We start from the raw sequence: 24,423 nt of genomic DNA, 5'->3' as shown, positions 1-24,423 counted from the left end.
AACATTGCTGAGTGAAGGGAGACCAAGGCCAAGTCAATCAGCGGACATTATAGTAACTTATTTTTGTAACTGTATACAGTCTGTATACTGTGTGTACTTTTTTGGAAATACCAGGAATTCAATTCTGTCAGAAGAGAAGAATTAAAGTAATTGGGATCAGTTAAATGTACATATATAAGTATGCTTATTATTAACTTTTATACATGTATATCTTATGTAAAGAAATAATCTTCAAGTGCAATAGAAAATAAGAAGATAATTTGATATTTTAAACTTTATATGGAAGGATTTTTCAGGGGTGCCATTTTATTTGCCTTTGGTACTCATCTCCTTGTGAATCTTGCCCATGTGAATTTGTTTTTCCAGAGGCAGGCTCATTTGCTTAAATTGAGCAGAAATCACATCTGTATTCACTAATACTCCAAATGGGAGATTTCAGTTTCCCTTCCAAATGTGGAGAAACCAGTGGCATCCACTCAGCTCGCAGTAAGTTACATCTGAAGCCACAAGCTAATGCACACAAACCATCCACAAGGAGAGAGTCAGTGCATTAAATATTAATTGCTATACTAATTAATTCATACACTATTGAACCAGATGCCACTGATGATTAGGGAGATTATATGTGGTTGTGGAGATTAAAGGTCAGAGGAAAAATATGTCCAAGAGCATGGAGCTCTAGTTCTCAATAGTGTTTTATTAATTTCTCTGCAACTGTGGAGGGTGAAATCAGGCTTATAATTTCCTTACGTAAATATTAAAAAAAGAAAAAAAATAGGAGGGTAGATGTTATTATATATTCAGCATCACATGGGGCCAGGAGTCTCTCCTTCTAACTGACTTACAGTAGACAGACTATAGATACAGGCAATCCTTAGAGGAGACTGAGCCACGGGAGAGAGAAGAGTGGGTCCAGGAATCGAAATAAAACCCCTATCTTTAACCCCACCCTCTCTCTAATGCATGGTGCTAAGTAAATTATCTAAGGTGCTAACCATAGTGCTGTAATTACACCACTTTGCTAAAATATTCTGATGTTTTTTGTGCATGCTTGCTTAGATTAATAAAAAAAAAAGTCCATATAATATATTGCCATAGCTTCCATAATGCACTATAATGGTAATATCCCATCCAAAACTACATAGTTCCCTAATAGTCACCCATCTGTTGTTTATTCAAAACTGTTTTTTTTTTGTTGTTTTTTTTCAATGCTGCAATTACAAGAAATGCTTATTCTGAGGGAAAATATTTTAGAGATAGCTATAAAAACTAAAAACAGATTCTCCTTTTATATCCAATATAAATCACAGGGTTTGAAGTATTTTTAAAGAATAAAGTTCTTATTCTCTGTACAAAGCCCCCCCCCCCACAGCTGTATGTAATATTTTTAGAAACACAACTAGTGGAGATAGTTTTGATTAAATAAAAGTTTCTTGTTGTAGCTGGACACAAGTGTGTATAATTGTGCAAACCTTGCTGTATACAGTGGATCCCCTCTTGCTAATTTAATGTTATTTAATGTTGTTAACGTGGTTGCCGACTGAGCAAATTTCTGTTGGTTGAAGCAATACTACTCTTTCTGACATCTTTATATATCAGTTTGCCCAACTGGTCTTGGAGTTTATAGATTTTTTATGTGTAAATTTGGGGCTCCAGAGAACAAATTTATTGCAATGTTAATTATCTTTTATTTTTTTAATTTTTGTTATTTTGCTTTATGTTGTTTTTCCTCTATGATAATCAGCCATGTACTGTACCAGGACTCTGTGCTATACTATAACTTGTGTTTTAAGGAATTATGCAAATATGTGAAAATTGTTTCTTCTTTTTTGTAAATCTGTTGTAGACATTAAAACGAGATAAGAATACCTCACATTTTTACACATCACTTGGAGCAAAGATTTTCTATTGCATTTATAATTAAAAACATCTTTGGAATTATCAGCCAAATACAACAGTCATCAAACTCTAAACAAGACCATATCTGGTGCCTACATCCTTTATCTGTTTACTTTTTATTCATTGTTCAGTGTCCATTTGTTCAATAAATACTTTCAATTTGTATGTGGATGATTACTTTTCAACTATTTAGATGGCTGAAATACCTACAAACAAATCAAATACTTGATGCATAAAATAATTTTATAGAGGATTTTTATCACTTACACAAGTTTGACATAACATCAGAAGGCAGATTAATACAGATACAAGGATCTAATTCTCAATATTTACAATCCTAGTACATTTCTAAAGGTACAACGGACAGTTACACTAAACATAATTTCACATTCTTGCTCAATGAAGAGCTGGTCTGAAGTTTTTCTTCACTTAGAAAATACTTTTACATGGGTACCAAATGCAACAAGTTGTGATGATGGTTTTGCAACACAACTATGATATTGTCACTTTTATATAAACATGTAATTTTACTGTTGCTGGATAAGGAGACTATGGACAGGTTTAACTTTTTTACCACACGCTGACAGATTAACACCTCCTCCACTTGATTCACAGCTGTCACAACAGAAGCATATACCTGTGTCCCAGTGTGCTTCAAAAACAGAAGATTGAGCATAGAGTTAAGAGCAGGATTGCCTTGTGAGGGATTGAGAAGGTGTTGAGCACATGGCCAGATTAGGGGACCCTGGGACACAAAAAATTGCTGTTGCGTCCCTAATGACCCTGCAACTACTGCCCTGTCTACAATGTGTACGTACTGTGTTGAATTCAAGTTTCTATTAAGTGCTTTGCAACAACTACTCTGATTCTATAAAAAATACTTAAATAACCACAGCTTTATTAGGAACATGTCCTCTATGATGATAAAAAAAAACAATAATGATAAGGCTCTTTGAGACAGATTTTGACACAGGGCTCCTCTTCATGACAGAGCCACAAAATTACTTAATGATATAAAATATATAATACAATATTATACAATATTATATATACACAAATTTGCAATTGATTAGATTACCTAAATCAAGTGACATGCAGTGAAGTGACCACATGAGCAGCTGTCTGCATTGTTGGTAATCCAGTCTTGGTTGAGCCAATTGTATGAGAGAAGGGAGTGGTGGGTGTTTCATGGAAACTTATTATGATGTGTTTGCCTGAGACACCAGTGTTGTGTGTGGGAGTGTGTGTTGGGTAGATACAGAAACTGACATGCTGCAAATGGGAGGGAAGAACACATACAATATGATTAACATCTGCAACGTTAAAAATTCACTTCCCTGGTGAAACATCACACTACTTTTACGCTCTACAATAAAATACTGTCTCTAGCCCCACTGAAATTAACAGTTACACCACATGATGGCGCTATAGTTGTCTGGATTGATTTCATGTGTAGGTGAGCCAGCTCAATACCAAGGAAGTGATGGATGTTTTTGGCCTTTCCTGAACTTTGCTAAATGGGTGATAAAATGCTAAAACTACAGTCATTATTGTAGCCTGCATGTCTACCAAATGTTATAAATAACCCATTCATTGGTGCAAGTGTTAATTATGCCGCCCCACCATGCAACACGCCCACCATCCTACTCACCACACACATACACATTATATTGAAGCATACTCTTAACATTTCGATGAGAGACAGACACACACAAGTCAGCTGTCTCAAGTTTCAGTCACTCATTCTTAAAGACTTCCTAAAATCTATGTCTCTCTCTTGTAAATAGTAATTATGCTGACTATTTATGCCAAACTTCCAGTTTTGGGTCGGTTTCGTGACAATCTGAATGACTCTGAAATGACATTCCTCATAGGTCTAAATGATATGGATCTTTGGGCCCTGTAAATAAAAATACGTAACTTCGTCCATAAGGTATGTAGTCAGAGCTGGCTGGAAACCAAAGGCAAATTCTTCACCCGACAGCGTCTTTATTTTTGATCCTTTATGAACCTCCCCAAAGTGTTTGTTTTGGCCAATCGCTTAGTCCCAGTATCCACCCTGTGTTACGATGCCTTTCTAGCTGTTGGAAAAATGGTGTGATTTACACGACGTCAACAATAATCTTACATTTTAGCATTATTTTTTAACAAATATCGACATGGAGCTTAAACTAATCATAGCATAGAATATGTGTTATTATGAATTTACATTGTTGTATTCCTCTTTTATGAGGTACCTACTACATGATTTCAGTAGTAAGTTCAAACATTTCCTACACAGCCTGAAGGCAGCAACAGTTTCCAACGTGCACAGTGGTGACGTTTACCATATCATGATGGCGGTAGCCTGGACTATTTTGAATCCCGTCCCGCTTTAACTTTACACACCGTCTGGTCCGTAAAATGTCATATTATTGTGGCGAGAACATAAAATAAGTGAACCGCTAAAATGGATTCCGTCGTGGGGGACGATGTGACGCTCCCCGTTGACATCAACGGAAGGTAAAACGACCAATGATAGCTAGCGAGCTAGCGCTAGCATGTAGTAGCGTTGCTGTACATCACAGCTAACACACTAATCCGAGCAGTGACTAGTTACCGCTGCATGGGCCCTGGCTATTAACTGGAACAACACAGAACCACTCAAGTTGTTGTGCCTTACATATATAGTGCTACTGAATTAAGTTACTTTAGGTTTACCTCCAGTAATTAGCTGCATATGGCTTATTGTGTAGTTTTATAACGTTAGGTTTAATAAGAATTTACTTTTATTTATTTCTCTTTTGGGAGTAACGTTAGGTCATCTGACATTTGGAGGATTATAAGTTTTACATCCAATATTGTGTTGCATTGGCTATCTGTGGTGTTGGTTTCGTTATTTGTTCTGGAAAAAACCAAAGAAGTTGGCCTAGCCAACCACTAGTGAGCTGCCATTAAGTTAGTAACCGTCGTCTTCAGGTTCATTTTGTGTCTGCAGTAAGATATTTGACTGACTATATGGAAATCATGTTCTTTCAAACACAAAATGTTTCTTTTATTTAAGAAATATGTTATCATATCCAGCGAACATTTCTACCTGAAAATAACGTCGTTGTGTGATGCAAGTTTCACTTTGTCAAAAAACGGAGACTGAATTAAGAAAAGATCTGGGGACTAAAAGCAAAATGACCCCCTCCTTCACACAAAGGAGTGCTGTGGCAACATTGGTACATGACGCCTGTCATGCACACACTACCACTTGTTATTACCGTTATAAATCATATTCAGCTCATTGGATGTTGCTGTGATATTACCGCTTTGGTAGGTCGCCTTGTTGACCTGTCAAACAGAGAGTGAAAGAAAGCGGAAATAATCAGAGCCAGTTTACAGCGGGGTTCAGACAGCAGCAGCAACGTCTCCCCGCACTCTTTACACAAAATGTGGAGTTAACATGTCATATTTGTTTTGTTTTGTTTTTTTCCCGCGTCCTCTCCGTGACACGAGAGAAGAGTGTGATTGTGGTAGGTGAACCTTGCATTAGCTCTGCTCTATAGTGCTGTTGGTGGATAGTGCCTGCTGAATATAGCTAGTCTATAGCTCTTTCTGCTTCACTGAAAAACTAGTTATATACAATCTCCGTGTTTAAGTTTGTAGCGTCCTTGGTTAGTCTCCTTTTAAATCTCCTAGCCCAGCTGTGTTGTGTAAACGCGGTCATCCAGGTGGTTAGCGTGCCTCAGTAATCGAAGATGTTAGCTGATATGTGTGGTGTAAATTACTTATTCGGTAATTCTGAAACCTGATTCACTTTACTCTTTTAGTTTCAAAAATATGGCAGTTTGAGTACTGTGAGTCGCTTCACATATTGTTGTTTTCATTAATTACTGTAAGTGATATTGTTGTGAGCTACTTTCGTGTTTGTCACTAGCAGCTGAAAAAAGTGAGAAAAAAGAGGAAGTCACTGTTTACAGGCTCTTGCATTGTTTCCACTGGGTGCTGGAGGGGTTACTAGAACTGCAGCACTGACTTCATCTACAACACAGACAGATGTGTTTTAATATCATCAGTTCTTTATTAGGGCGTTTCATTTGGGACAGTTGCTATGGAAGTTGTTCCACATGTTTAGGTTTAGTGTTTTTACTCTTATCATGACTTTTGTTTTAGAGTGCTTCCTTTCCATTAACACAGGAAGGGGTTGGTTGGCATGTGAAACCTAAGTGATGCAAGAATTATCAACACGTTTTCACTGACCCTCAGAGTTTTGTGGAGGATTATTGTGCTCTTGCTGCTCATGTTCTCCATGTTTTATTGTTTCACCTTGTATAACAAGGAATGTTGACTCATTTTTACATTAAATCATTTTTAAAGTGTTGATAAGCATCAAAAAGCCGGAATACAAGTGCAAGGTGGCAAAGTAATTTCAGTTGGTGTTGTACCTCCTTTACTCCAATGTGACATGTTGGTTCATGGTGGTTAACTTTATAGTGTGCTGGGTGTTAAAGCAAAACAAATGGATCAAGAATCATATTTGTCTGACTCATCAAATTTTCAATAGAAACACCAAATAGCAATATAACTTGCAGTTTTAAATAACTCTGAAATGATAATTAAACAAGTCCTGTTTTACAAAGAGGTAAATTGTGCAGACATCTTCCAATGTTATTGTATCATTTTATAGTAATGGCATTTTACATATAGAACAATCTACTAAGTTCTATATAAAAAAAACATCCAACATATCAATTTGTGGACAAATAAAAAAGAAAGAAATAGAAATATGGACCTGTAGATCTGTGCTGAAAATATACTAGACAAGCAGCAGAGCCACTGTGCTTCCACTGCCAGGGGAGGTATGGGAGGAAGTTATTCAATGCAGGACATCATATTATTAGACACAAAGGTCGAGGTCGAGGAACATGAGCTTGGACTCAACTGGTTCATGTTTTTTGTTTGTGCTAGTAATTTCCCTCTTAAAACAGATTTGCCAGAAGAGATTTGTTCTCATTTTTGATAACTGGCATTACTACATGTGCAAGTGATGCTTTTCTGTTGTGTCAGTGCAGCCCTTCTTCCTTTAGTGTCATTGTGATCCAGATGTGTGTTGCTGATGTTTGGTGCATTGTACTGTGTCTGTGAGTGACGCCACTGTCCCATCACTGTGTGATGCTTAGCTGATCAGAGCCACAGTAGTCTACTTGTCTACCAATGAAAGCCTTCTCCGTCCACTGGTTTGTCTGTTTTTCTCTCCTCCTCTGTCTGAACATGAGAGCTAGGCTGCCACTGGCACATGGTCTCACACTCACTCACACACATATATACACACACTGAGAAGAGGCTCTGCCAGAGTGGATGTAAATGAAGCAGAGAGTCATTCTTAAGCTATTTTTGGAGCGTCCTTAGGGCTCAGTGGAACTGGCCAGCGTGAGTAATGCATAAAGACCTCGCATTGGTGTTTTTCAAAAACCATAACAATCAGTGTATGTGTGTACAATGAACTGATGATCCCTTTTCTAAATATTCATGGTTATTAATTAGGCTGTATCACTAACAACATGATTTTGTCTCCAGCTGCAGACTGCCAGACTCCATAGATGCTGGAGAATATTCTACAGACAGCATGACAGGTACAGAAGACTTTCTATTGTTCTCTCACTGTTCTTTCTCTTGCTCAGGTGTGACTCTCCCCTGTGTATTAATTAATACTGCTGCTGAATCGTTGCTGTTTCCTCCCCCAGTTGTGTCTCCAAAGCTGTGATGAGGGATTGCTGGATGATCTTAATTAGCTAATCCCATTTCTAGTTCACTCTCATGCTCTTGTTGTGTGCCTACATATACTCAGGGTTGGACCAATACATACAAGACAGTAAGCAACTAATTTATAGATATAGGTCAGCATCTGTGGCTTTCTGTCAAGTCAGCTGTGTGGATAAACGCATAGTGACATCAAGGCAAACACTGACAACTGCAGTATTATGATTGGATCTTTCAGCTAAAAAGTAACATTGTTTTCAGCCTGGTATGTATGTGTATGTATGCAGCTGTTGTGTAGTCAATATTGCAGGATTGCTATATAGTGATATTGAATTTTCATGACTTTTAGAGCAATGTCATCAAGTACCTTGATCCATCAGCTATTCAATATGTTGTGTAGCCAAAAACAGAACATTTATAACAATAAATTTGACTATAAAATGATTAGAACTAGACTAATAAATTGGCTTAATATAACGGTATTGGTATACGGCCAATCAGTAACAAGAAATTACAATTTTCAAATGCCAAACTGGGTTTGAGGTAATATACTGTAGCTGAACCCTCCCTGTAGTTATTGCTGCACATGCCTACTTCAAAATACCCAATTGAAGCCCCAAGCAGAAAATACAGAACTATCATAGAATTTGAATCTACTGTAACCCCAGGGTCACATTTCCATCCATGGCAGCAGGCATCATCACCTGCTCCTTCTGCTGTCTAGCTAGCTACCCATCTTCCACTTTTGCCTACTCTTAGCTTCTCCTCAATGGTGGCCTCAGTAGTTCTGTCAGCACTGTCAGTTATACTAGATCCAGGAATTAAGAGAGTAATTTAAAAGAGGGTATTTTAAAGTGAGGTCTAGATTTATGTTTATTTGAATGCACTATTCTGCAACATTCACAAAATCAACATCTCTAATTTGGAAATAAAATGTACATCAACACTCAACTGGTACTGCAAGTGTGAGCGATGATGGAGCTTTTCCTGTTAGGCCATCAAACTATGAATCAGGAGTTAGTGTTGTGAAATGTGTTGTTGACGAGTGTTACATGATCAGCTGTGTGCTGCTTTCAGCCGGTCTGAACAGGGCAGTTCTCCAGGAACGGTCTCACCTCTGATGTCTCTGCATTGAAAAACAAGACTACTTTCTCGTTCTATCCATCTCTCTTAGATAAACAGACTGAAGAGAGCTGAGAGTATGAGTTGTTCTTGTAAGCAGAGAAGGTTCTTCATGTCATAGAGACTCTATTGTTCAGCAGATGTGACTCAAATGAGTAAATATCTAATACTTTGTTGTTTTACAGCTCCAACCTTCCCTGACAAGATGTCCCCTATCAAAGCTCTCACCATGAAGGACTATGAGAATGTGAGTGATTTGTATCATCAAGGTTATATTTTATATATAACTTGTTGGTATAGGCTTCTCGTTGCATTTTATGAGTTAATGTGACTGAGCTTGTAAGTATGAGGTTATGCGGTCAGCTTTACCCCACCACTACAAACAGGTTATTAGGATTTATTAAACCTGATCCTCGGTCTGACTAAAACCAAGCCATGCTGACCATTTATGGAGATTTAGTGATGAAGAGCGTTTGTAGGAGGAGGATTGAGGTAGGCTGAAGCCTATATTTCAGCATTTGAGTGGAATGCATGCTCAGATTTTTGGCTTGTGCTGGCTGCACGATTAGGGGTTTACGGAGGGGTCTAGACTTCTACCTCCTCCCTTTGACAGTCAACCCCAACCCCCATTACCAGATGTATGCTGTTCTGAGCCTGAAGCACAATGATGCACAGTCTACTTCACACACATACGCACCCAAACACACATACAGGCAAGAAGGCCTCCCTTCATTTTAACAATAACCATACCCATGGTCATCTTCTGCCATGTAAACATGTCGTCCTGGTTTCTCCCCAGATAATGTGCTGGACTGCTGTTAATCTTTGAACCAGACTTATTTGTCTTAGCCTTGTTTTTTTATCATTGGACATAAGTAAAGGAAAGTCCAATTTAATGTGGGACTAGACAGAGACTAAAATTCAACTTTTTCAATAAAAATGTTTTTTATTGTTCAATTATTTTCCTGCTGTATATTAAAATGCAATACTTTAATCTGCAGCAAATCACAGCTCTGAAGAAAGAGAATTTCAACCTGAAGCTGCGCATTTACTTCATGGAGGAGCGCATCCAGCAGAAATGTGACGACTCCACTGAGGACATATTCAAAACGGTGTTGTATTTACTTTAATATGCAAAAATGTGCCTTAGCCTCTATGTCTTTGTCATACACATATGTTGCCCCTCAGTGCCTCATGTTGCATGTGACTCAGCGTTTCCTACTGGGACTAAATGAGATCACAACTTCAGCCACAACAACAGCTGGGTTTTGTTCAACTAAAATCCCACTTTTATGATCTTAGAACAGCCGTCTGCCTTTTCATTGTTGCTGTTTTGGAGTGAGATGTAAGCCCATTGGAATCTCATTAGGGCCACTTGTGTTTCTTATCTTCTTTTTTTTCCCATTGAATTTGAGAAGTGAAGTGTCATGTAAGAATGTTATCTTTATGTACACACTCCAAGATAAACCTTGAGCTTTATTAAATTGGTCATATTAATTAACAATGCACCTCAAAAATCTCTGTAATATCTTTTCACCATTTGTGCCAGTGTTTTTGTGATGCCTCCAGATGTCGGACCTGTGCTATAATGGACTGAATGTTTTCTGTTTTATAGAATATTGAGCTGAAAGTGGAGTTGGAGTCTATGAAGAGGGAACTGGCAGAGAAACAGGAGCTACTTGTGTCTGCATCGTAAGTATTGTTCCCTATACAATCCTACTGTGTACAATGTCGGCTAGGTTCACCTTTGTTGTCGTTTCAGGTGGCAGGTAGATGTTGTGGAATCCTAGTGCTGAAAATGTATGTGCACACTAAGCTAATCTCCCTTTGAATGTTTTTTTTAGGAAAGCATTGGAGAGTCTGGCTGGTCGTGAATCAGGAGAACCCCAGCGTGTGAGAGATCAAGCTCAGAGAGAGATGGATGCACTTAGAGACGCATTTAACAAGAGGATAGCTGACCTGGAACAGGTGAGTCAGAAAATGATTTCAGTCTCTTGACCAGTATGCAGTACATTAAAAAGTTATCCAAGGTAGGACACTCATAACAGTCACCACTGGTGGTAATTGCTGGAGCAGATTCTCACTTGGTGTTTTTGCCTCTTGTCAGTCTTTGCGAACAGCAGAGGAAGAGGTCGTGAAGATGGCAGCCATTGCTGAGCAGGAAAAGCGTAAGAACATTAACATGGAGAAACAGCTCCAAGCCATGGGTCCACCAAGCACCTTCACCCCTGTCCCAGTCCCCAGCCCAGTCCAGGACCTGCAGCAGGCCCTGCAGGAGAAAGACAAGTAGGAACACAAGAGATGAGCACAGACACATTCATTCATTTTTTTTTATTGTATGAAGAACTAAGGGTTTCCAATATTTTTCTTTGCTCACACCAGTATTATAGAGCAGCTCAAGATCACGTTAAAGAACCAGGAAGCTTTGATCCATCAGAATAAAAGTGCAGACCAACAGACTGATGCGCCATCAGCTGACTGTGTTAAACAGCTGTCTAATCTCATTGCCGAGAAAGATCAGGAACTTGAGGTACGACTTTCATATCTTGATAAGGATTTGGAACTTCCTTCTGTAATTATGACAAAACTCACAAAATTATTTTCATTCATTGGTTGCCTTGTTTTAAGAGTATATACAGCATATTCAGAAAAAAATATTTTATTACCACTTTAATTCCAGTCACTAAATTCAGCACTACTTGAAATATGAAAAGACATCAGAGTGACCTTTGACTGTCTCCCTTTAGGCACTGAGGGACGAGCTACATAGCGAGAAGGACAAAAGGCAACCCGACCATCAGGTTGGTGTTATTTGGATTTTTTACTCTGTAAATGTGCATGTTATACCATAAAATGATTAATGCACAGTGACCCTGACTTCTGGCTGACCATTTAGACTCTGTTTCTTTTGGCTTCTTTCCAAATTTCTTTTTTTCTTTTTTTTCTTTTTTCTTTTTAAGATCTTTTGGCTGTTTTAGTGATTCCCATTGGAAGACTTTTTATATCACTTATTGGGATATCATTCTTGCCTCAAACAAAAGCTAACTCATTCAGATGTGCATAAATGTCTTTCAAACCCAAACATTCAAAGACCATCAGATGACCATAGTTTATGTTCTGTGCTGTGCCAGAGTAGACGCTGTCGACTTCAGAGGATCGTCTGTGTTTTTCTGTTGACAGTTTTATTTTTGTTCCATGCTTCGGTAAGGAGACAGGGTGCTTTCACCTTCCTGTGGTAACCTTGGGGCTTTAATGAAATGTCAAATGTTGGTTTCACAACAGGAAGCTTACAACATTATTACTATTAGGGAAAGAACGGAGTTTGGAGCAGTCAGAATTGTCTCTGTTGGTGCTCCTTGATGATCACTTGTTTTGCCTGACATTAGACTGATGTTTGTAATGTAAAGAGTAATCTCCCAATATCCCATAATCCTGTAAATAACAGCTTAGTAAACCTGCAATGGAGTATTTTTAAGTCATTCTTCTATCCCTGTCTTTATAGTCTTTATATCAGTTATATGGTTTTAGATTCTATGTCTGGAGGCTGAATGTTATGACATATTCTTAACATTAAATGCAAACTGTTTGGATTGGGCTGATATGATGTATTTCAGTGTTTGATGCATGGTAGTTAAATGTCTAAATAACCTAGTTTGTTACTTTAGATAAAGTTTTAGAAATGCCCATTGTGTAGAGACACAATGGGCATTTTGCAGTGCACTTTGAAAGTGGTCATCAGAGCATTATGCAGGCTGTTGGTGAAAGTACTGCTTTGCTAATGTTCAGGGTAGAAAGCTGTTAGTTGGGCAGTGTCCATCCATGGTTCTTTGTCAGGCCTTGCCGTCTGGACTCAGGTCACGGTGTTAAGACTGGATTACCATGCTGTCTGGAGACAGTTCCTCTGAGAGTTATTTATGGCCACCCTTCTTTATTAAACAAAACAAAACGGTGCCATTTATTAATTTTTGTCAAATTTGAGCAAACAAAAGAATGTACTGCATGTAGTGCAAAGGATTTTGAAGACAGGGAAAATGTGTCTACCAGGGATGTTTTTGGGGATGACAAAACTTCCAGTGCTCTCTCTGTGACAGAGGCGTAATGGAATGTGCGACAGCAATGGTTGCCAGAAAACACCTCTAATCTTAAAGGTGATTTTAGATGTACTGCCAGTCAGGATGAGCTATATGTCTGTATAGAATGACTGGCTGCTATGATCTCTACCAGTCCCCTGGAGCTGACCTTCATACCTTCATACCCGCTGTCCTCATCATGGAATTTGGGAGTAGGCTTTCTAGAGATGGTCTGGCACTGGCCCTAACACAGATCACTGCAGCGGTCCTAGAGGATTTGATCTGATTGAATGCGTGGGGGAGAGTGGAATAGAGGCGGGAGCAGGGATTATCAAAGGCTTAGGGCTTACAGCACTCTGCACTCTGTGCTTCTCTTGCTGATGCAGTGAGGGAAAATGATAGATGTCTCTTCCATGGCTGGCAGGCTGACGGCCGTTAGGTCACTGGACAGTTTGTATCTCAAGGAAAGGCTTTTTGGACTTGTATCAAGTGGGTGAGTCTGGAAGATATAAGGTGCCATGAGGGACCCGTGTCGTATATGTGGTGTTCGTCTGGTTGGTAGCCAGTGTCGCTGGATCTTCAGCTCGTCAGCACAGAGGAAGCTACAAATCATCTTGTCCCATGTGCTGGGCTGGGAGGTGACTCGTGATGGTCGTGGAGAGTTCCTCTGTGGGAAATGTGTTTTCCAGTTGGAGAAGGTGGTGCAGTGTGATGTTAACATCAGCCAGCTGCAGGATGAACACAACAGTCAAGTCCAGAAGCTGCAGGCAGAGAAAGAACACCTGATCCAGTGCATCGTCCATGTCTACAAGAAAAACAACCCAAGCTTGGACAAGAATGATGGAGAGAGCTCCAGTTGCAAGACGCCACCTGATGATGAGGCTGTATGTCAGCTGTCGTCTGAAGGACAACAGTTCAGGGAACTTGGAAGTGGTTACTTGGAGAATCGCATGAGAAGGTGTGTGAGTCTGGATAGAATTGTTAGTAGAGAGGCATTCCTAGGGCGCTCAGGCCTCAGGAGCAGCAGGCTTGGATCAGGGGCATGGCTTGATGGCTCTATGAAGAGCTTTGGTCTCCGAGGCACACGCCAGCGTTCACAGAGCATATACCTTGACCTGGTCCAACGTAAGGGCACACTGCCTAGACCTGGATTCAGAGGTCTTTCCACATCCCTGCAATCCCTGAATCGAGAGATTTCCTCAGACACTCCTCCAGATCCTCCACCCAAACTAAAACTCAGGGAGCCCAAGGTGTTTGTTGCCAGACATGGTGCCACTGGTGACCCAGGAGGAAAGGTTCAGGCCAGAGCACTGCTCCACAGCTCCCCAAGTCAGCCATCTGTGATCTCTGACTTGATCCAGCTCCTACGCTGCCTTTCCAAGCAACAAGTCCCTGCCCCTGCAGGGAGCCGAATCCCTGTCCTGAAGAGGTTAAGTACTGGCCACCTCAACCCCAGAGCCAAGCGCAGACACAGAGAGGCAGAATGGAAGTCTCTGCACGACCTTACAGAGGAATTTGATGATGAATACACCTCTGTCAGAGTGGAGGTAGTTCTTTTCAGTAATTCCAGCTGGGCAAACCACTGTGCCACCGGTAATATGCTGTTACAGACAACAGCTTTGATGCTATACATACTTGCAAGTATTAATTCAGTTTCCTTTTCCCTTCCTGTGTTTGTGTGCTCTCTGGATTTGCTGAGAAGAGGAGTGAGGTTAGCCGACTGGAGTCCGTCAATAAGCACCTGACTGAAGAGCTCACACAGGCAAAAAGCACCAATGAGAACCTGACAAAAACATTGGAGGATACCCAGACTCAGAACAAGGTACACAGAGACGACTATATAAATAAAATATTTAAAACATTTTGCCAAAATAATTTTTGTGTTAGATAGAGAGGTTTCTTTTTTCTTTTCTTTTTTTATGAAATCCTAATTTTATGTAAACAGACCTTGTCGGGGGAGTTGGAGGAGAAGGAGAATGAACTCAACTTGGAGAAGAAAAATGCTCTGAAGCGAGACAAAACAATCCAGGGGCTGAGTCAGGTCCTCAGAGAAAAGGAAAAAGAGGTAAGTTTGATTCTATCATCACAAATTTGACTTATTGTAGTCATTGTAACAGCTGTTATTAAATGTGACTAGACGTCACCTGTCTGTGGTCTCCCTAGTCTCTGTTATGCAATGCTCTAACACCAACCTGTCTGTCTTTCTCTGTGTATTGCGCAGATTGCAGAACTGTGTCATGAGATTGAGGACAGGGATGATGCTTTGGCCAAGGCTAGAGAGGCGGCACATAAAGCCCAACTGCAGAAATACCAGGCAAGCTCTGCACCTTGTTAGACAGTGCCAAACCTTGACTCTGTGTGATCATGTAAATGTTAATAACTCCTTGCTCTGCATGTATTCATAGACTATATTGCTAAGAGGTTAGGAACTGTGTGTTAAAGAAACATTAAAGAGAATCTATGTTATAGGCAAATACAGATTGCAGTCTCTGAAAAGATAAATATTTTTGTATATCTCCCCCAGGGAGTAGAGGAACACCAAAACCTATTAATGGAAAAGCAAACAGAGTTGGCCCAACTCCAGGGGGAACACCATGCCAAGGTGCTTGAAGCCCAAAAGTTACAGCGAGCACTGGACAGGAAGGAGCAAGAGCTGGCTGACTTGCAGCAAACAAAGGAACAGCTAGAGGTGGAACTGGAGGACTTACAACAGCAGAAGAAGAAAGGAGACAAGGCCCTGAATGTAAGACAGCAGGAGGACAGTAGTTGTCTAGTGAATATTTCCAGTAAAGCCATTTGGCATTCTAAATCGTCTTTTTAGCAATCTGTTCCCATACAAATATCAGCTTTTGTGTGACAGTATTATCATTTCCTCCACCAGGATCTCAACAATCAGCTGAAGAAGCTAAGTGGTGAGATTGGGGAGAGGGAGAGCGCTCTGGAGCAGCAGTACCAGGAGCTGCTGGATCAAACCAAAAGGAAACTGCAGGCACATGAGGTCACCATCCAACGGCTCACATCCACCCTGGCTGATAAAGAGCAGCAGCTACAGGTGACATAACAACATTAAATGTATAAGGATTCTATGCCAAATTATGAAATATTTTGTGTGTATTAATGCTTTTTCTTTGTGTTCATCAGGAGTACATAAACATGGTCAGAGACTTTGAGCAAAGCAAAAGCCCTGGAGGAAATGATAATGTGCTTTCCAAGCTGCGGCAAAGACTGAAGGAAAAGGAGAAAGCCCTGGAGGTGTGCATTCCTTCTGTGTAATCTTATCATCATGGTAATTATAATTTGATTCTGACATTCTTCTGTTTGCTTTCTCACAGCAAGCACTGGATGAGAAGTTTGCTGCCATTGAGGAGAAAGACAATGAGATTCACCAGCTGCAGCTGTCTCTAAGGGAGAAAGAAAGAGACCTGGATAGGCTAAATAATTTACTCTCTCACAACGAGGAAACCATCAATGTGAGTAGCTATCACCGGAGGAAATATCAGAAACTGAGGCCAGAAATTAGCCCTTTGCCTTTGTAAATAATGAAGTAATGAAAATATTTTTGGGAGGTTTGACTTCAGTTCAATGTATCTGTTTGCTCATTCCTCTCCTTGTAGAGTTTTGACAGTCTGATCAAGGAGAAGGATGTGGAGCTGCAGCATCTTGCAAACACGCTAAAAAACCTGCAGAGAGCCAAGCAAGATGTAGAAGATAACCTGAACAGATCACTGAGGGAGAAGGACTCCATCATCAGCCAGCTACAGCTTTCTCTGGAGGGCAAGACAAAGGACATGGATGTTAGTTGACAAATACTCACCCTCACACACCCCCAGTTGTATATGCAGATATGTTTTGTGGTGGTTTTTCACCAGTCAGACCTGGGCTGTTTATCATTTGATGTTTCTGTGAGGAAGATTTTTCTAACTCTGTCTGCCTTTTGTAGGAAATGGCCGAATCAATGCTGAGCCAGTCACAGACTCATGCACGTGACCTTGCTGAACAGATGGGCCAGAGGTTAAAGGTCACAGAGGCTATGTTGGCTGAGGCTATGAAGGCCAGGGAAAGGCTGGTTGCTGACAATGAGAGCGCCGTGGAGGGACTACTGGCTACAATAAGCAGCAAGGACCAACTTCTCAAGGTCAGCCTTTAATTATGAAACCATTTTCTGTGGTCTCAGTTATTCATTTGGCGTAACTAGATTTATTACCCATGTACTCACTCAGCCTCTCATTACTTTGATCTGTTCTTTTGTCTCTCCAGGACTCTGCTGAGCACTACAACCGCATGTTGGCAGAGCGTACTCAAGAGATTCAGGAACTGAAGAAGCAGCTGTCTGACAGGCAGCAGCAGCTTGCCACTGCTGAGAAGCAAAGCTCCATATCAGCCCAGGAGGGTTGTTTAGAGACTGCAGATCTCAGAGCCCTGCTTGCTGAAAAAGACAGCCTCATCAACGTAAGTTCCTCTGGGATCCAACACAGTCACTCAGCAGTAAAATGTGCTTGACTTAGAAGCCTCACGTGGAGAGGAAATTAAAACTCCCAAAGAGAATAACACATACTGCTTTCCTCCATTCTGATTTCAAATTACTTTGTGGCTTATCTGAAACACAAAGTTTTAGGTATTAGTTTTACATGGGTAAGTGAACAGACTTTATACCTTTGTAAATTTGCAGAAGCTTCTGCAGCGTGGTCAGGAGAGGGACCAGTTCCTGGCAGAGATGAGGCAAAAGGAGGAGCCAGATCATGTGTTGGAGCTCAGACAAACTATCAAAGTCATGCAGGAGAAGTTGGACGAGACGGAAGGTGTGACCTTTAATTCTTTTTAAACCTGCTCACTGGATATTTTTAAGTTGGAGTACATGTCAGTCTTACATCTCATTCTATTTTTTTCTGCACTGAAGTTGAGCTCTCCAGGAGGAATAGTGAGGATAATGTGGAGAACATTCCACTCTCCAAGAAGACAGTCGTCATCCTGAAGAAGGAGCTAGCACAGAAAACTGAGGCACTTAACAAAGCCCTGAAGAGGGAGAATGAACTGAAGGTCAGTTGGTTATAAGCATTTAATTATGTCCATAATCTGGACACTGTCGCAAACAAGTGTCTTTTTGTGTAATGTCCTACATTATTTTCCTCATCCAGATTTCGCTGGCAGAGCTACAGTCATTGCTATCTGAGCTGGAGGGTCGCAATGAAGGTCAGGCTGCTAATATTGAGTCACTGACTGCGACTCTGAAGACCAAGGATGAGATTATCAATGTAAGGATTCCCCCCATTCACAGATTTAAACACAGCAGCTTTGGATAAGGGGCTTTTCTTCTGATTGCATTTGAACTCCTTCACCACTCCTCCAGCAGTCTGATTTCTCATGTTTTATTTTTGTCTCTGAGCAGGTTCTTCACCAGCGGCTCAGTCAGAGAGGGGACAGTCGGCCTGATCATACCCAGGATCAGGTCATTGGCTCTGACATGGAAAGATCTTTCCCTGGGCTCCCACAAAGAGAGAGAACTATGATTGGTGGAGACAGCCAGCAAGAAGTAAACCAAACACTTTACATACTTTTCTGCTTAATGAACTAAAAACAGAAAACAACATATTTTACACTTAATGCTTTGACATTAAGACCATCACCCTCTCATTTTCTGTCTCCCTTAAGGCTTTGCCCAACCTTATAGCCTTGCAACAGGAGCATGATGCTCTGAACAAAGCCCTGAGAGCTGAACAACAGCTCTACTCCAGCCTGGTCAGGACTGTGAAGGAGCAGGACAGGTAAGGAATCGGGATAATGGTCACTCAACAAAATATAATTTGATGAATTTGTGAAAATGAAAAGATTATGTTAATTAGATCTATTTTATTGATTAATAAATCTAACTATAAGTATATATATGTGTGTTTTGCAGTGCTCAGCGTCTCCATGCTCTGCAGCTTGAGCTGACAGCAGTGCAGCTTCTTAGGCAGCAGCTAGAGGAGAGCATCAAAACTAATGAGGAGCTGAGGGACGACCTGGAGAGAGAGATACAAAGAGCCAGACTGAGAGAAGGTGCAGTGCAAACACACTGGGTGGTTGATGACAATGGGGAATGAATGAAAGAAAAGGAACAAAGGAAAATAGAGAAGGAAAAAGAGTATCTTTATGACTGAAGTTGGTAGCACAGTTAGGAATCTATAGCTCAGGAATATGGATGTCCATAGCTCTTAGTGGACACACAAACACGCCTGTCCTCATTGTTCAGTGTGTTTACTCCAATAATACCTCCTGCCCTCCATGTGTCACTTCATTCTGCATGTACACCTGGCCCCTTCACTCCTCTTACTTTGTGCACTTTCTGTTTACTGTTCTTCACATCATCACCTCCTCATCTGCATGTCTTTGTCCATACTAGATTTTGCTGCCTCTGTTTTCTCTGTCACTCTTCAAATGTAAAGGCTTCACACTTATGCACACTGTTTCCCACTTTGTCTGTCCTTTATTTAAAAAAGTGAATAAAGGCTGCTGTTGGCCTGTCCTCTCTCTGTCTCTCACTGTTAACATGCTGTCTGCCTTCCTTTGACTCTTCCATTAAAACATTTGCTTGTCTGTTGACTGCATCACCTCTCTAGCACCCGTCTGGTCATTAATCCAACCCATCCAACCATCTGTGACATGAATTAGATTCAGTTGCATAAGCATGTCATTATATAACAACTTTAAGAAAGGTATTAAATATTCTTACAGTGATATAGAAGCTCCTCTGAAATTGATCTGTAAGAAAATCCTAAGGTTATGTACTTATGACATCACATAGCTAATGTAGTTAGTGCTTTAGATGTAGTGTGACATGAGGACACACCTTTGAGACTGATTAAAAGTGTCACTGTACGTTGAGGTAGTTGTCTAAGCCAAATTACTTCAGTGCCTGTCCACATGCATGTGTGCTCTCGCCTGTGTGCATGTGAAGTGCATGCTCATACCCCGCCCCTGTCTAAATAGAGCCAGGTGTATAAATAGGTCAGCTGTAAGTAACAGGCCCATGGCTCACATTCACACTGAATGCTAAATAGATGTAGCTACAGTAATTGCCACTGATGAGGTTTCCACATTGCTTGTTTTAGTTATATAATCATTATAATTTGCATATAACTTGTGCATATTTGCATGCATGTTATACATAGGCAAACGCACAAAAATACACTGATTATATATATATATATATATATATATATTCTAAACTTGTCTTTACACGCTGCAGCCTTTTGGCTTATTCAATTCCACCATTCACTTACCTGATTCATATAATAGGGGATTTATTATGTATCTACTAAGCATGTCAAGATGTATAAAATTAAATCATAAAAAATTCCCCAAACAAGCAAATCAACTTGTTTAGTTTACATTGATTTGCCACAGATGTAAAGTAAGTTTCGATTTTTTTTGTTTAAAATGATATTTAATTTGATAACCATCAAAAGTAAGATTTTACAGACACATACCCATAAACTATTGAATTTCAATCATAATTTGGTCTCTTATTTTTCTCTAGAACTGGATTTAGTCTTATCTAATGTCTGTGCTTCGTGACCAGTCTGTTCCTGTTTCACCAGGGTTTTTATTGTTGTGGAAAACAATTGCAATACAAAACCATACAAAGCATCTGAATCATTGTTACTTTAGAGTGAAAAGATTCTGTTTTAACTATACTTTAAATAGCTTTACTACACTGTAACATTGTTACCTTATACAGAAATGTACTTTCTTTGTCACCCACAGACATGGCTGCATGTAACCGTCTGTGTATCTCTTCAGGTATGGACCACATTGACCCTAAAGAACTTGAGACCATGAGACATCAGCTCGAAGATGCGCAGCGCTGGAATGCCTCACTGCAGGCTCGCTTAGGAGCCATCCAGAACCGTGGAGGAGGGGTTGGTGGGGCCAATGATGGCGGTACGACCAGAATAAATCACATTTCAATGAGTCCAGCTGCAGTTTTCAACAGTTTCAGCAGATGGGATCCTTTTTGTGATCGTAATGTTTTTTCTGTGCTTCAGGTGACACTTTGAGTTTCATTGGCGATCAGACTTCCTACATGAGTATATGTGTGGGAGAGGGGCAGGATGACAGCTTGACTCTACTCTCTCCACAAGAGCTCAAACAGAAGGTGAATTCCTTTTTAAACTAATAAATCTGTTGAACAAAAGTATTCTCCCTCACTCTTATGAATATATAGCCTCATAAAAATTATGAATAGTATCTATGATTTTAATTACTTGGCAAGATCCATCACCAAAACCCAAAATCCTGACAAAAGATAAAAAATTGTGCTCCTGTGCTTAAGGTGCTGGACCTGCAGGACTGTGTAAGCAGACTGCAGACTTTGAACAACGAGTTGCAGAGCCGACTGTCACTATTGGAGAAGTCAGAGCATGACACCTACAACAAAGAAGACAAAGACATGGCCAGCAGTAGCCCCTGGAAACAGGTTAGAAGCCAGAAAAGACAGCTGCACATGGAGGGAGCTGTGGCATCAAAGTTTATTTCCTAAGTTTTACAATAAAGGAGACTTTTTTTGTCATTTATCAGCATAATGTTTATAGATTATGTCCACATTTCGAAATTACTTGATGAATCACGTCTGAGTCATTGTCTAACATCCACATTTAGTGGCTCCTTTCTAACCTTTGAACCTACATCTTGACCTCTGCTCTGTCTAGCCTGTTATTAATGTCTCTTTAATCTGTGCAATTATGTGTCTAATTTCTCTAACAAGTCTGTTTCTTGTCTGTAGTAGAAGATACCGTCTTTTTCTATCCTTCACCTCTCCTAACCAGTCCCTGTTTTTTTATCTCTGTGTTCCATGAAATGGTCTCTCTTCGCCATACCACATTAGACACGTCATGCCATTCTGCTGTTACTGTGCAGTGTTTTATGGATTCTGTTCCCTCATTAAGTTTTTCTTTTACCGAGCCATGTGTGTCATACTCGCCTCCCATCCCATTACTCTAGCAGCTAGAGAAGATGCCGGAGACACAGCATTTGGCTCACAGTGACAGGACGCATCAGCCTGGTAGGGATAAAGAGAGCCAGACAGACCTCAAACCAGGACAGGTATGAAAGAGATGATTTAGTAAACTTTGAGAGGCTTTCGAAATATGTTTAGATAAATTTTAATTTAATGAGGAATTCCATTTTGCATGTAACTTAAAATCATATTTCTAAAACGTCATTTTTAGATGGTGTCTGGAAAGCTGTTGGGTGATGAGAGTATGGACAGTGGTCTTGGCCAGAGTAGAGAGCATGCTCAGTCTGGCAACAACACTTTGGATGCTGGAGAGAGAGATTCTAGGGAGAAGAACAGAGATATAATGGCACTTAAATCCCTGCTGACTGATTGTGGGGCTACATCAGTCTTGCACCTTAGGTGGGTTTTTGTTTTTAGCAGTGTCTACATATTCCTTATTTTCAATAAAAGACTGTAAACTTATCAGATTTCCCTTATTGCAGAGAGAAGCTGCTGAGACTTAATGCAGAAAATGTGGAGCTGCGGGGTCTCCTGAAAGAACAAAAATCTACCGAGTGTAAAGAGAAAGAGAGCACGGATGCCTCAGGGAACAGCAGTGATGGACAGGCTGAATTGAGGCAGAGTATGGAAACACTCCAAGTCAAGATGTCGAAGGAAAAGGGAGAGAAGAACTCTAACGAGGTGTCGGATGAGGAGACCCCTGTCACAACAGACGTAATTGTCAGCACTGCAGAGGGGATGGAGAGTCCACAAACTAAAGGCCAGTCACACAGGAAGAGCGGACGAGAGGATGTTGCAAAACATGGGGTAGGTTTTGAACAACAATAGTAATAGAAAGACACACCACTTCGCTGTCTGCATGAACTAACTAACTAACTAACTCTGTGTTTTTGTTGTATGTGTTCTGTTCTATTTGTTTCAATTGCAGGCTTGTGTCAAATCTCGCCTTCCTGTTCCTGTGAGACTGAGAGTGGAAGCCAGCAGCAGCAGCAGCAGCAACAGGCAGTCTGTTAGAATTGACGCACTTCAGCACCTTCATTTGGATGATGTCTATGGGTCTGACCAGAAATTGCATGAAGAATCTGACTCCCCAGTATCAGTCCAACAAAGCACTTCCCCTTCTTCCACAATCAGATATTCACACCGTAGTGGCAGTCCAGTCGGGCCGGACAAGGACTCGGAAGCCGGACACAGGCTGGATAACACTCAGGCTGACTCTGCTCTCTTCACTCAGCTGGAGCTCCTCCACCAGGAGTGCCAGGAGAAAGAGGCCCTGATAAACAAGCTCAGTGAGCAACTTGCTGTTTGGGAAGAGCTCCACACTCAGCTTCAGGAAAAGGAACAACTTAATCGCCAGTATGTAGAGGCCTTACAGGCTGCAGAATCCACCATTGCTTACCTGACAGCCTGCAGCCTGGACAGCCAGGGAGGTTTTGGGTCACACACCAGTCCGGGCCCAGGTTCTGCAGGTTCAGATGCAGCACTCCACATCAGATGCATGGAGCTGCAGAAAGCCCTACAGGACAAGGAGGAGCTCAACAACCAGCTTATAGAGCTTCTGAACATGGCAGAGAAAGCCATCACCTCCTCTGACAGCCAAGAAAAGAACCCAGAAATCAGTGATGTTTGCTCAAAGATAAAGGGCACCTTACAGCAGGTGAATGCATTTTCAAACAGAGAAAGCCCAAGAGATGTTTTTGGACACACTGACGATGGTATGCAGGAGTTACAACGACACGCAGACTCTTTGCAGGATGCACTTTGGGAGCAGAACAGGCTCAATGCAGAGCTGCAGGAAAAACTGAGAACTGCAGATGCTACTGCACAGCAGGGCTACAACAGTAACAGTGCTGGCCAGGATGGTAATTGTTCAAGACAGATAGTAGCAGGAAAGGAGTCGGATGAACACCATGGAGCAATGGGAAGTTCTGATAATATTAGTTTAAATCAGGAGATGACCAAAGTTCTAATGAACTGCCTTAGTGCAACAGAGTCTGCCATCGCCTCTCTAGCAGAACACTGTACAAATCCTGGCTCCTTCACTTCTGCTAGATCATCAGAGATCAGCACTAACCTGCAGACAAATTTAGACAAACTTGCAAGAGCCCTGCAAGAAAGGAAAGAACCGGAGGAACCCACCCAACCAGCAGCCAAATCCAGCAGCAGTCTGTCTACTGCTTCAGCTGAAACAAAGGGACATCAAAATCTCCATCTCCATCAAAATCTCTCTCTCCTCTACAAGGTCTTCAATGATCTCTCCCACAGGATTTCAGAGTTGCAGGCTTCCCTACAAGAAGAGAGGGGCCGTAAAGAGCAGAGCGAGGCCCACAGGACAGTGCAGGATGGCAAGGGACTACCACCAAGTGTTCAAATCCAACTGGAGGCCCTCCATAAGGCACTGAGGGAGAAGAAGAAGGCATGTAAAAACCTGGAGGAGAAACTGGCCACTGCTCTTACCGAGACTTCCCCTGAAACCGCACGGAGAGGTAAGACAACGCATACAGAGGTGCACGCTTCAGCAGTTCAAATTTGTGTTAATTATGTTACAAAGGCATATACATGTAAAGTTTAACCCTTTTGTGGATCCAGATGGATCTAGGAACACCTTAA

At 41.0% G+C, this 24,423-nt stretch overlaps 1 protein-coding gene across 1 annotated transcript in view; it reads left to right on the top strand.

Annotated features, from left to right (window-relative positions):
* The first annotated feature begins 4,348 nt into the window (after positions 1-4,348).
* Positions 4,349-24,423, top strand: part of LOC111236169 (myomegalin-like) — a 30,768-nt gene continuing 10,693 nt past the window's right edge. Inside the window, exons 1-32 of the mRNA XM_022764820.1 lie at positions 4,349-4,401; positions 7,444-7,499; positions 8,934-8,995; positions 9,750-9,860; positions 10,364-10,440; positions 10,593-10,716; positions 10,856-11,034; positions 11,131-11,278; positions 11,496-11,549; positions 14,521-14,640; positions 14,764-14,883; positions 15,040-15,132; positions 15,343-15,561; positions 15,700-15,870; positions 15,960-16,070; positions 16,151-16,288; positions 16,433-16,612; positions 16,759-16,953; positions 17,076-17,267; positions 17,488-17,617; positions 17,716-17,855; positions 17,954-18,070; positions 18,205-18,348; positions 18,468-18,580; positions 18,715-18,854; positions 20,598-20,738; positions 20,843-20,952; positions 21,130-21,273; positions 21,798-21,899; positions 22,025-22,212; positions 22,296-22,620; positions 22,742-24,299. Of these exons, the coding sequence (XP_022620541.1) occupies positions 4,349-4,401; positions 7,444-7,499; positions 8,934-8,995; positions 9,750-9,860; positions 10,364-10,440; positions 10,593-10,716; positions 10,856-11,034; positions 11,131-11,278; positions 11,496-11,549; positions 14,521-14,640; positions 14,764-14,883; positions 15,040-15,132; positions 15,343-15,561; positions 15,700-15,870; positions 15,960-16,070; positions 16,151-16,288; positions 16,433-16,612; positions 16,759-16,953; positions 17,076-17,267; positions 17,488-17,617; positions 17,716-17,855; positions 17,954-18,070; positions 18,205-18,348; positions 18,468-18,580; positions 18,715-18,854; positions 20,598-20,738; positions 20,843-20,952; positions 21,130-21,273; positions 21,798-21,899; positions 22,025-22,212; positions 22,296-22,620; positions 22,742-24,299 (5,755 nt within the window). The remainder of the gene's footprint in view (positions 4,402-7,443; positions 7,500-8,933; positions 8,996-9,749; positions 9,861-10,363; positions 10,441-10,592; positions 10,717-10,855; positions 11,035-11,130; positions 11,279-11,495; positions 11,550-14,520; positions 14,641-14,763; positions 14,884-15,039; positions 15,133-15,342; positions 15,562-15,699; positions 15,871-15,959; positions 16,071-16,150; positions 16,289-16,432; positions 16,613-16,758; positions 16,954-17,075; positions 17,268-17,487; positions 17,618-17,715; positions 17,856-17,953; positions 18,071-18,204; positions 18,349-18,467; positions 18,581-18,714; positions 18,855-20,597; positions 20,739-20,842; positions 20,953-21,129; positions 21,274-21,797; positions 21,900-22,024; positions 22,213-22,295; positions 22,621-22,741; positions 24,300-24,423) is intronic.

This window comes from Seriola dumerili, unplaced genomic scaffold (assembly GCF_002260705.1).
Source record: "Seriola dumerili isolate Sdu_G_001 unplaced genomic scaffold, Sdu_1.0 BDQW01000590.1, whole genome shotgun sequence".
NCBI classification, from domain to species: domain Eukaryota; kingdom Metazoa; phylum Chordata; class Actinopteri; order Carangiformes; family Carangidae; genus Seriola; species Seriola dumerili.
This window is presented reverse-complemented; position numbering and strand designations above follow the sequence as displayed.